At 45.2% G+C, this 12,770-nt stretch overlaps 2 protein-coding genes across 2 annotated transcripts; one reads left to right on the top strand and one right to left on the bottom strand.

Annotated features, from left to right (window-relative positions):
* Positions 1-342: 342 nt before the first annotated feature.
* LOC112901737 (2,3-dimethylmalate lyase-like) lies at positions 343-5,585 on the bottom strand. Its single transcript, XM_025970704.1, has 6 exons — positions 5,320-5,585; positions 4,393-4,604; positions 3,765-4,046; positions 1,446-1,568; positions 831-953; positions 343-742 (listed from the first exon to the last, which is right to left on the bottom strand). The coding sequence occupies exons 1-6, from the start codon at positions 5,504-5,506 to the stop codon at positions 734-736; spliced, it is 936 nt and encodes a 311-aa protein (XP_025826489.1). The 5' UTR covers positions 5,507-5,585; the 3' UTR covers positions 343-733.
* Positions 5,586-7,149: 1,564 nt separating this feature from the next.
* LOC112900376 lies at positions 7,150-8,571 on the top strand. Its single transcript, XM_025969207.1, has 2 exons — positions 7,150-7,739; positions 7,824-8,571. Exons 1-2 carry the CDS (start codon positions 7,441-7,443, stop codon positions 8,368-8,370), a joined length of 846 nt encoding a protein of 281 aa, XP_025824992.1. The 5' UTR covers positions 7,150-7,440; the 3' UTR covers positions 8,371-8,571.
* The last annotated feature ends 4,199 nt before the right edge of the window (positions 8,572-12,770 follow it).

Below are 12,770 nucleotides of genomic sequence, written 5' to 3' on the forward strand. Positions count from 1 at the left end.
CCTGCTCCTAAAGAAAATGCCAAGCCAGTTGTCGTCATCTGCCCTATGAATGTGATTGTCCTGTACAAATCTTTTTAAAAAAAAACTTATGTTAGCATGCGCCTTATTATAAATTCAACAAAAGTAAAGGTAGTGTGTTTTATTATAAATTTAACAAAAGTTGATGTAGAAAACAGGAGTTTTCGCCACCCAAACTGATGAACACCAGATATTCAGAATGGTGTGAGAGTAGTTATTATCCAACGAAACGGCAGCATGGCTGTAAGTTTGGAGCAACATGCTGTTGGATTAGCAGTTGCGCAGTATGTGATATGTCATGTCCCATACAGAGGTACAACAGAATTTTGGGAAACCTTATTCATGGAATTCAATTGCTAACATATGCATGCCGCACAGAGAGGTCTCCGAATTTTCAATGGCCTGTCTCCCCATCCCCAGTAGGCCTGTTTTATTGAAATTGGAACCACAAATTCAGGATTATTGAGACCACAACAGGGTAGTAGCCAACGAAAAACAGCAAAAGAAAAGACTACAGGCCACACAGATATTAAGTTCCCCACATATGTTGCAGTATGTCGCTAAGGTTACAGCTTTGACATAAACACGATGGGCCTGCATCAATGTTTGGTGGTACTTAAGCCATGGGCACCTTGATAGCATATCCAGCAGAATCCACAACCGCCAAACTATGATAGATTATTGTCGATTTGCGGCTCTAGAGTTGTGGCATCTTTCACTTGTCCTACCAAGGGTAACATGTGATTAGAAAACTGCATGTTAACATAATGTTCAATATAAACAGAGTAAGAGAAGTGAACATCATAGCTAACCACTTGGTATTGTTTCTCTTCTTTGTAGTAGCGGTTGAACCCTAGAGTATCCTTGATCTCCTGAAAAGATGGCAACGCGCCAGGGGGAGGTACACCACCATCTTTTATTGCAACTAAAGCATCCTGCATGTCAGAGATGCTTGTATTGAGAAAAATAGGTGGTGCTTTCACCTTTTGGCACAAAAATGAAACGACTAATGTATTGCAATTGCCAGGTTACTCAACAGAAGTAGATGAGATTCTTTTTTTAAAAAAAAAAGAAGGTTCACTAACAGTAATATCAAATAGTTGCTGAAAAAGAAGGTTCACTAATAGGCCAACTTGCAACCATACTGAGAAACGATAACACAGGTTACGTTTAGTACAAGGGAGAGAATGTTTAGCCAGCTAAATGTAAGATAAGAATACAGAGGTACAAAGAAAATGTAATTCAATAAGTATGCAGAAAAAAGGGTCAACAAGAACTAAGACTACCTTCTGCTTGTGTTCAAACTTCAAACAAACTAAATATGTACATGATTTTTATATGCAGTCTGACACTCACAGCCCCATCCTTGATAACTCAGATATAAAGAATAAGGTCACATGCTTCATCATACACATAAGAATACAAACCTGCATTGCACGCATTGACACACCAACTAAGGATAAAGGATAGACCACGAGGCTGAAGCCGATTTTCTCAAGTTCTGCAGGGCTCAATATTGGAGTTTTACCACCACCTTCTAACATGTTTGCCTGCAGAACAGAGTGTAAACGTACTCATGGGTCGTATCACTGCTAGAGGAAGGAACAACTTCAAGCAAATAATAAAAAGGACACATGGACCAAGTCATCGTTGACAATGAAATATGAGCTGTAAAAGTAACTTGTACAGGTATTTTTTCTATTCAGACTGGGAATATGAGAAAATGGTAATGGTGTAAGCAAATCATTTCATGATATGTATCTAATACCTACTATAAAGCTGAGTACAAATGGAGGTACCAATCAACCCCATTTCATCACTATATCATATCCAAATCTGAATGATACAACACACCTACAGGAACATTAGATTATACATCTAGAACATAGCATAAAGTTCTAAGGAATACTAAAATATCAAGAATCTGCTACGGAACTCCAAACCTAAACCAGCACGAATGGGTATGACAATGCATATAAACTAAAAGACAGAACTTCAAGATCAAAGTGTGGCCTCGATTTTACTTTATGGAACATGTTGTAAGAAACATGGCCCCATTAGGCCATAATTATGATTTTGGTGATTTTGTGACAACATAGTCAATGGGACTAACAAGTTTGTGAGATCACATTTGTAGGATTTCTAGGTCCCATGAATGGAGTCCAATTCATATACAAGACAGTCCAAATCGCAGTCAAGATGCCCAAGTTGTAGTGAAAAACCAGAGAGAATATTTTAGGTGTGTCCAAATGACCGCAGCGACGAATTGGACAAGTGCAGCATGATTACATGCGTCGGCTAAACCGACAGCATGGAAAGTCAACGGGTCGATGTAATGATGAAATGCAACGACGGTCAAGGGAAGAGAAGCCTAGTAGCACCGGTTGAACCGACGCTATGGACAACAAACGTCGGTGCAATGTCAGATTGGTATGGCGATCAAGTGAAGAAACCACAGAGGCACCAGATCAACCGACGCTATGGAGTGATGTGTCGGTGCATTGGTCGTTTAATGTGCCAGAAGGTTCTTTGGAGTTGGAGATGGCTGCATCAGCAAATGTCTTCAGCACTGGTTGAACCGACGCCCGTCAGTGCAAGACGTCGGTGCATTGACGTAATCAGAAGGGGACGTTGGAGTTCAATGGCTAGCATGCAAATTCAGTGTGACCGGTAAACTGACGGTGGCAACCGGTTTAACCGACGCTTTAAGCCTTTTGGCAGAAAAGCGGGCAACAGCTATGAGCTGCCCTCTAGCCTATTTAAGCGCCTCACCCCGGGTCATTTGAGGTTGCTGGAGTTCAGGAGAAGCACATAGACACTGAACAAAACCTCCAAGCCATCCATAGAGCTAATTGATCACATCCATAAACTTTAGCACATGCTTTGAGAGTGTTAGTGCTAGGATTAGGCCTACAGAGAGTGAGAGAGCAAGGTGTTGTTGCCTTGTGCATGGTTCTAGAGTGAACCACTGCACCTAGGAGTCTTACCGGCTCGCCGGCAAGTCTTCAGCCCTCCGGTTTGGTGTGGGGCGGCGACGACAGCTTTGTGCGGGGACGAGGAGACCCCTCCTTCGTGGGAAGCTCCGTAGTGAAGGCAGCATCAAGGTGACCGGGGGACTTGGCGTAAGCCTTAGTGGCCGAGCATTTGTGGCAAGTCAAGTGGAGTCCCAAAATAGACTTGGTGACCGGGAAGCAATACTCTTTGTGAGTGCTTCAATAACGTGGTCTAGGGGTGCCTTAGTGCCTACCAATACCACGGGATAAATCCTCATGTCAAGAGTTTGTTTCCTCTCATCCCCTCCTTTACGGTTCCGCATTTCATACTTGCAACTTGTGTGCCTTTACTTCCATAGAGTAGTTCCAAGCTAGGATTGGCTATAGGTTGCAAAACTTGTTTAGGATGAGGGTTTCACACTAGATGAACCATAGTTGCACATCTAGATAGCATGCTTAGTTTAAGTTTATGCAAACTAGATGGAGACCATAGATTAAGGTTTTAAGTTGCCTAATTCACCCCTCCCCCTCTTAGGCTACGAGCACCGATTCCTTTCACATGTTTTTTGGATGTATCCTTTCAACACCCCTTGTCAAACTCACTGGAAGAAACGACTTAGAGGCAAGACAAACACAAAAGGACAATGAGGAGTGTTATACTCTACTAAGAGATCAGGACAAATGCAGAAACAACCGTAAACCCACAATTCACATGTAACTAGAAAAGCATCGAAAGCATAGAATACATCTTACCATCTTTGGAACTCCTGGTGCAACTGCGCAAAATGCCTTCATCTCTTCCACTGAAGCAAGGGCATCAATAAACAGTACATCAGCGCCGGCATCAGCAAAAGCTTTTACTCTCCATAATGCTTCATCAAGAGAAATGGCTTGACGGGAATCACTCCTTGCCACAATAACAATGTCAGAGCCACTCTCATTCCTAGCATCAACAGCAGCTTTTATGTGCATGATGGCTTCCTCCCTTGAGATGACTTTCCTTCCTTCAGTATGTCCACATGCTTTAGGTGCCACCTTAAAATTGCTACATGTCAACTTCTTTCAGGATAGATAAAACAGAAGGATCAATTATGAAACTGAAAGTCTTCTCCCCGGCCCCTGATATAACCTAAGTGCACAAATCTAAAAGGAAATAGACAAGCATGTGGCAAACGTGGAATTTGAAAAGTCCACTGGCTACAGTTTTCCTCTTTGGGGCAGTGCCAGTGTTTATTATCTAAAGGTAACAGAGAGATCAAAACATGTTAAACTCATTATTGCAGTCAGTGGGAGTTAAACATGAAAAATAACATATGTGATACTACATTAACTAAGGTGCCAACCTATGGAAGGATTGATTAGTATTCCTAAGAGAGCACACCTGATCTTCAAGCATGATTCCAGCAAAACCAGCATTAATATACCCTTTGATGGTTCTCTTGATGTTCATGGAGTTTCCATAACCATTATCTCCATCACCAATCACTGGGATCGACACTGCCTCATTGATTAGACGCCCTTGGTCTACCATTTCTCCAAAGGAGATGAGGCCAACATCAGGCAAGCCAAGCCGTGCCGCAGAAACACAGAAACCTTTAAAAAAACAAAAGCAATGCAATGTATGAGATAGCCTGGCTTGAATATCCACCAAATGTTTCTTCCAGACAAACAGAGTATGAAAAATCTTAAAAGTGCTGTTATTTCTAAGTCCTACAAGCTATGATAAAGGAATCCAGACAGTAGCCCCTCCCACAGATTAAACACACACTCTAATCAAAAAACTGCTGGCCACCTTAACTACATTCCATCTTTGAAGCAAAAAGCCCCAAACCCATTTTACTTCTTCAATATGAACCAGCATTGCAGCATGTAGTCAGAAAAATAACCACAGAACACCTCCAGCCCGAGACAGGATGGCTCCCGATGTCATTCGCATCTTCTTGAGATCGACTTATCATATAGTTCCGAGTACGCAGATAGTTTCACGAAGTATTAAATCTTAGTCACGGGACTGACAGTTTGCACTGAAGGACAGTAGCTCCTCCCTACAGGTTATGTGACTGCACAGTAATTCAGTATAGAAGCACACGAAACGAATTGGGGATGCAGTAAATCTGCTCCGATTGGGATAATAGGCGCGAAGCCAACCGACTAGCATCTCGAATTCTCAAACAAACGAGGTAAACCCGGGTTTTACGAAGACCAACATCACACAGAAACAGACGCGAGCGCGCCGCCAAACAGACAGCGAGCCCCGCGCGGGAGGGGCGGCCGGCTCGGGGACTTCGGGGTAGGGGAGCGCACGCACCGCCCATGAAGCCGATGGGGAAGCCCGCGCGCTCGACGAGGCGCGCGCCGAGCGCGTCGAAGCAGCAGGGCGCCTGGTGCGCGCCGGGCGTGGCGAGGATCCGGCGGAGCGCCGCGGCCGGGGACTCCCCCGGGCGGATGCCGCGGTCGGACTCCTCGGCGGCGAAGTAGGGGCAGCGCGCGGCCATACCGGCGGAGGAAGCGGAGGCGCGGCAAGCCGGAGGGTGGAGAGGGATGGGATGGGGAGGGGGTGGAAGAGTGTGTGGTGTGGTGGTTGGCGTGGTGGTGACTGACTTGGCGTGGCTCAGAGCCGAGTCAACGTGGCAGTCAAGGATTTGTCATCTTGTGACTCGACCTGCACCCAAATCTCGTGGCATCTTTTTTTTTCCTACGGTGGATGCTTTTTACGCTGAGCTCGGGTAAGTAGGCCGAAGCTCAGATTCGAGCCGGGCCAGAAACGCTGAGGGCCTAGAGAAAGGCCCACCTAACGGGGCAAGTGAGTGATGCGAATCACCATTTTTATCTTTTTTTTAAGCACGATGTTTTTTAAATTACAATATCGTTGTCGATCGCTGTCACACTTAAGGTAACTCGCAAGTATTTTCACGTTACTAATTCCTAACTTCATCTACTAAAACCTGGATAGTAGTAAAAAAAACTTCCCCTGAAACCCTATTTCTTATAACGATACGCACTATAAAAACAATTAGTTGTTGCTCCGTTTTCTTCTAGAAGCAGGTCAAAAAAGTAACCCACTCCTACAAATAGCATCCGACCGTCTTAAAAAACACTTTTAATGACGGGTAATAGTTTCACCCGCTCCTAAAAATGCTACCATTTTTATGGTGGCGTCATCCACCCTTACAAATGGTTCCGTGCAAATAAAAATTCACAATTTTTTCATATGATCTTAGATGAAATTAAACTTTATATTAAAATTGTAGAGGTTGATAAGATCTAAGACTCTATAGTTGATAACTTTTTATTTAAGATCACTTAATAGTTTAAAAAGTTATTATAAATTCTTATATAGAATATAGCTATATAGTATCTTATATAATTCAAATCATACTTTAAGTTTTTCACAATGTTAATCTTTTATATATAGTGAAATATACTTGGTATATTTTCTTATCTATAATTTACAATAACTATAGTGTAGAAGTTTCACCTTTTTTATTATGTTTTGCTATATGTAAAGATTGAAATAAATTTTTAAAATAAAATAGAAAAATATTTTTAGGTGCGGATGGTTATCACCCGCCCCTAGAATGGATTTCTAGAGGCGGGTGATGGCATGACTTACCCCTATAAATCAATTTTAGAAATTAATTTTAGAGTTAATATAAAATAATAGCATACTCCGTAGAGTCACAAATGATTATGTAGTATGGTGGAGAGAAAGATACGCGTGAGCTTACAGGCAAGCGGTTCGAACCCCGGTTTACGCAAGTGTGCATATTTCGTCAAAAAAATATACCTCGGTAGCAGAGGGAGTGGCAGTGGTGGCGTTACCCGTTAAATTTCCAGAGGCAGACATGTTACCTAGCTATTTTTAGTACCTAAAAATACGGTTTTATCCACCCTTAAAAATTTTTTTTAAGCAGTGACGGCCCACAATACAGGAGGGATCGAAAGGAATAAAACAACACATGGCTTCCCGAACTGACAATAGTGACCTACTCCATGCGTACCCAAACTCTACTTGCAGAGCCACGGACACGAGATGCTTTGCTAACCTGCCGGAGGATCCTGAGCATGATAACCAGGTGTTCCAATGCAACCAAAGGCCGCAGTGCCATCTCATCCTCGAATCCTGAGGCGCTGCCATTCTTTTCCCATTCCCCACCGGCAGAAGCATCCAGGCGCCGGCGACGTGGCCTCCCCGGCCTTACGTGCCCTGCCGCATGCGGGGACACGTACGCGCCTGCCCAATCCCATCTCGGCTTCTTCGATCGCGGCGAGTAGATAACGCCGTCTCCTCCCGCTCGATCCCTCCTGCTAAATCCTCCTCCTCGATCATCCTCACCTGCTCCTCCATCGGTTCTTGCTTGATCTCCTGCTGTACTGCCATCATCTTCCCCTCATCGACGCGAGCACCGCCTTGTTCGTTTGGGATAAAATGTCGGGAATCTCACTGGCGGTGGCGCCGCGGTCGGACCCGGACAACGGGTCGGAGCGGCAGCCGACGGCGATGCTGGGCGGCGTGATGGGCTCGCTCCGCGTGATCGAGCTGCAACTGGTGGCGTTCATCATGGTGTTCTCGGCGTCGGGCCTCGTCCCGCTCATCGACCTCGCCTTCCCCGTCGCCACCACGCTCTACCTGCTCGCCATCTCCCGCCTCGCCTTCCCGCCGCTGCACTCCAAGCTCGACGCCGCCCGCTCGCCCGCCGCCTCCCAGGAGATCTTCCGCGGCAGCAAGTAACCAACCAACCCACCCGTCGATTCCCCGTTTCGATTCATTAATTTGTCACCACAAGTAGTTGATCGTCGTCGTCGCCGCAGGTTGTTCCAGGTGTACGTGGTGTTGGGCACGACGGTGGGGCTGTTCCTTCCGCTGGCGCACGTGCTGGGCGGGTTCGCGCGCGGCGACGACGCGGCGGTGCGGTCGGCGACGCCGCACCTGTTCCTGCTGTCGTGCCAGATCCTGACGGAGAACGTGGTGGGTTCGCTGGGCGCCTTCTCGCCGCCGGTGCGGGCGCTGGTGCCGCTGCTCTACACGGTGCGCCGTGTCTTCGTCGTCGTGGACTGGGTGTACGACGTGTGGACGAACCGGGAGCTCACGCAGGCGTCCACCGCGCAAGATGCCGCGTGGCTGTGGTTCGGGCGGTACCTCGCCCTCGCCAACCTGCTCTACTTCTCCGCCAACCTCTTCGTCTTCCTCATCCCGAGGTTCCTGCCCCGGGCGTTCGAGAAGTACTTCCGCATGCGCGACGAGGCGTGCGCCAAGACGGCCGAGGACAGGCGCGCGCGCGGCGGCCACCTGGCGGCGCCGGCGCCGGAGCAGCACGGTGATGCCGGCAAGCCGGTGGAGGCCAAGAAGGCGGACTGAGCGAGCTTGCTTGCTCGCATGTGTTCTTCAGTTCGCTGGCCTGTTTGCCTTTTCCTCTCGTTTCTTTTCGGTAGGCCGACACGTGTGTATGTTGTTGTTGCCATGGCTTTGGCGATGTAGAGGATAAATTTAAATTTCAAATGTGGTAGTGGCGTGACAATGGAATCTCGCCTTGCAACGATTGCTTTAAATTGAATTTAATTTATTCGAGGCATGGCCGAGCCGCGCGTACGTGTGCTGCCACGCGGCCAGCACCACAGAGGAAAGGAAACCACACAGTCCACACGCGTCGGACGCACGGCGCACCGGCCCGACGCCGCTGGTTTGGACGCGCGCTTGCAAAAGGAGGGTTTTGGCGTTCTTCCTAAGTTTCGAAGTCAAATGGGTTGATTTTATCAAAATTGTTTCGACGGGGCGATTTTACCCTGCTTTTTAAAACGAAAGTGCCGTTTACCTATATTTTTAATCCTCCTAGTTCGATGACCGTAAAAAAAACTGAAATAAATTGGAAAGATATTCGGAGCAAATGATAGTACCCCTAAGCTTTCTTCTCGTTCGATCCGGGCCGAGCAGAACCACCGCCACCTCCGCTTCAGCCATCTCCGGCTGGTGATCCACTCCTGCAGTCCCTCTGTTGTCCCTCTCCTCGCCGCCGCTCGACCCTAAAATGGGACCATCGGTGAGCTCTCGTCCACCCCGACCCATTCCATCACCGCCCCTCGCGCCACCAGCGCCGGAAAGCGGTCGAGCCGCCGCAGCCACGCGCTCATCGCGGGCCGCCCCCGTGAGGCCTTGCATCGTGGATACCCCTCTCGCGCTGGCTGCGGGCAGCCCTGATGTGGACATCCCTGCCTATAATATAACCACACCTATAGGATAGCAAGGACAACAAAGTTGCCTAACTAGTGATCGAGCTGACATACCTAATTCTTAGGTAAATTCATTTCTAGCTGTCTATACATATAGTTCTTAGAATTGGATGCTACTAAATTATGATGATGGATTTATATTTAGAAATATGAGTGACGAACCAGCCAAGTGTAAGGGTACAGTAGCAAGTTCGGACCTAGAGTTAGACCACACAATAGCCAGATCAGACCTATAAGAAACAAGTTCGGACCAGCCTTTCAAACCACGTATTCGGACCTGCAGGAAGCGTGAGATTGAGATGGCCATAATTCTTAACTTTGGAGGTTGCTTGAGCCCCATGAGTACTCGTTGGAAAGATCTTGAAGTCTACTTTAAATGGATCCGGTCTCATAATTAGATTCATCCGGAGCGGATCACAATCAGCCAAAGAACGTTCGGACCTCCATTTTGAACAAAACCCCATTTGTTGGGCATTTGGGCCTAGTTTTCGGTAGAGCCCATGAGGAAAGCGTTCTAGGGTTTGGATGGCTCATTCAGGATGTCGTGGTAGCGGCCACCGTTTGAGACTTCGGTTTTGTTTTGTTGTAAGTTTAGCTTCTGCTACTTCCTTATAAACACGTGCGTCGATCAGACCATCCGATTTGCTTGATTCAGAATCCAAACTTCGTGTGTATTAGATTTATCCCTTGGGCAAGGTCTGTGTGTTGTTTGCTTATCCACTTGTTCTTACTTATTCTTCGATTTGCTTGCAGGTTCAAGGTTGTTCTTAGCACAGCGAGAACAACACAAATCAGAGGCGGTGTAACTGTCGCTAAGGCGTAGCCCCTTGTGGTGTTGTAGTCGGGCAGCATAACGTCAGTCCTCTTTCAATCGAGTTATCCTCCAACTGTCATCGAAAGATCAGGAACAAACCTTTGCGGGTTCTATCATGTGATAGTCGGAGCAAGATTTTTTGGTGAGAGTTTATACCCATCTTTTTACCTACAGTAAAAAAAACAGGTTAGATCTGAAAATCCCAACAACAAGTTTGAGCCTTTGTTGTTCTACTTAGTTCTTTGCTTGTTGAGTTTTTAGTTGCATTGTTTCGACTAGTTGCTGATTCTTATGATTAATTCTTTAGAGTTTTGAGTTCTGATCACAATTTTAGTGACCATGAAATCCACCGGATCCATTTACATTTCCGCTGTCATTTTACCACCACGAATCCATCTTTTCCAATTAAGCATCAGAAGAAACTATCCATATATTTTGTGTTTGACGTCCGATTCAAGAGTTTAAATACAATCTGGAAAATTTATCTTGTGATATTTCTAACGGATCTGGTCGTGTCCCAAAATTCATTTTGAGTCCTTCGCAATAGCGCTAGAGATTTGCGATCTCCTGTTTGAAACTCAAAATGTCCATATGATTTCGTAGGGGTTGTGTATAGTAATCCCTTTGTTTTGGTTGTTGTGATACTGAACAAAAGATTTTAGATCCCTGAAAAAAAGAAAGAGAGTGATAAAGAGCAAAAAAATAGAGAAGGGGGTAAAGCTGTTGTTTTTCTTGCACTCCATTGCTACTTTGGTGTGTGACAACACTTGTGTTCAGGCTCACGTCTCTAGCATAATTTAACCGTAGGACTAGCATAGAACCATCATTGAACGCTTATTCAACTTGCATTATCTAATGTGGTTCTAGCTGTACCTTGATTTATTTTCCTTGCAGCCACCTATAGCTCCATAAATTATCTACTACATCACAGGGTTGTGCTTGTGTAACCATTTGTCTTGTTCTTACTAGCTGCCAACAACTCCTACTTTGCATAGTAAGAACATATAAGAACATGGTTGCGCAAGTTTGAGTGAAAATGTAGTGAGCCACCACTTTTTTTTTCTTTAGTTCGTCGGTAACTTCTTGTGAATTTTTGTGTTGTCCACCAATCATGATAGGCATAGGCAAAGAAATGGGATCTAGCTTCCACCATGGTAATTCACATGCTCAACAATATATGGAAATATTTCTACTTGAGCTACATAATGATGTTTTAGCTATGGTTAGTTCTACTCTACCTTATTTTGAGGGAAATTTTGACCCTCATGCATACATTAATTGGGAGCTTAGGGTACATGCAGAATTTGATAAGTATGAATTGTCTGAACATCAAATGATTCTAGATGCCGCTAGTGCCTTAACTAAATATGCTTTGGGTGAATGGAAATAATTTTGTAGGCGCAACAAAGTTCCATCAACATGGAAAGATTTTAGAATGCTTTATCGAGATGCATATATTCTTACATATTATATTGATCATTTGCTTAACAAACTGGAAAAACTAAAATAGGGTAGTAGGACTGTGAAACAATACTACCATGATTTTAAAGTTTGTATTCAGTTTGGTGGTTTAGATGTATGCATAGAAGATGTTATGAGTAGGTTCATGCGAGGGCTCAATTCTGAAATTCGAACCATGCTCATCCTTGAATCGTGCAACCACATCTCTTACTTGTTTTGTCTTGCTCGTAAGGCTGAAAATCAGATGTTATCATATATGAATACTTGCAAGAATGATATGACCCATGATGATTCACATTTGTCCACTCTACATGCTAACCCACAGCAGCAAATAGTGGAATCCGCTGCTGATTGCGTTTGTCACAATATGATTTGCTTGCCGAACCTTGTGACGAAGATGAGTTTTGTGACACATCCATGGCATCACCACAACTAGAGATAGAGCACTCTGATTATTCCCCTTTTATTACCTAACATTTCTTAGGAAGATGAGAACAATTTCAAAGAGTGTAATGAAGAAATTGAGCTAGTACACCCACTGCTGCAGGTGGAGCTAGAATCCCTCAAAGTAAGTTTGTACCTATTGAAATGAATCTGTCCTATAATGATGCAAACCTCCAACAATCTTTGGTGACATCCTTTACTACCTTGCCTTTGTCGATAGCTGCATGTGTTTCTTGTGATAACAATGAGTTGCATGGTAATGTTGTCTATTCACCAATGACAATGTTAATGCTCCAACATTGTCGGTTTCGGAAATTGCCGGCAGCTAAACCTACTCGAAGCGTGTATCGCGCGTCGTGATCAGATATGGCCTAGCATAAAATGACTTAAGGTTTATACTGGTTCACGCAATCGTGCCCTACGTCCAGTAAGGGGTCAGACGGATGTATTGCTTGAGCATAGGTGCTCATGAGAGTTGGGGAGTTACAAGCTTTCGAGTGGAAGTTGTATCGAGAGATAGCCTGATATCGGACTGGATAGACTAGGTGGATGACCCTCCTGTCGCTATTTTTACCGTCGGCCTACCTAGGGATACCATAAGGTAGGTGATTATTTGGTGAGGGATCACCGGATCTGGAACTTGAAGGTGAACGCAAGGACACAAGATACAAATTTAGACAGGTTCGGGCCGCTAAAGTAGTGTAATACCCTACATCCTGTTTTGGGGTGTTGTATATTACGCCCTGCGCTTGGGTGTTGAGTTGCCTGTTGGCTGCTCTCTGTTGGTTCTCTGCCTGTCTAGGTATCCCTAC

The sequence above is a fragment of the Panicum hallii genome, chromosome 7 (genome assembly GCF_002211085.1).
Source record: "Panicum hallii strain FIL2 chromosome 7, PHallii_v3.1, whole genome shotgun sequence".
NCBI lineage: Eukaryota > Viridiplantae > Streptophyta > Magnoliopsida > Poales > Poaceae > Panicum > Panicum hallii.

What these genes read in the sequence shown, in the direction of transcription:
- LOC112901737 (XM_025970704.1), bottom strand. Translation starts at nt 5,506, where the DNA reads ATGGCCGCGCGCTGCCCCTACTTCGCCGCCGAGGAGTCCGACCGCGGC. An exon ending in CCCCATCGGCTTCATGGGCG is followed by an intron (nt 4,605 to 5,319) that starts GTGCGTGCGCTC and finishes GTTTTTTTAAAG; the next exon opens with GTTTCTGTGTTTCTGCGGCA. An exon ending in GAATCATGCTTGAAGATCAG is followed by an intron (nt 4,047 to 4,392) that starts GTGTGCTCTCTT and finishes AGCAATTTTAAG; the next exon opens with GTGGCACCTAAAGCATGTGG.
- LOC112900376 (XM_025969207.1), top strand. Translation starts at nt 7,441, where the DNA reads ATGTCGGGAATCTCACTGGCGGTGGCGCCGCGGTCGGACCCGGACAAC. An exon ending in GAGATCTTCCGCGGCAGCAA is followed by an intron (nt 7,740 to 7,823) that starts GTAACCAACCAA and finishes TCGTCGCCGCAG; the next exon opens with GTTGTTCCAGGTGTACGTGG.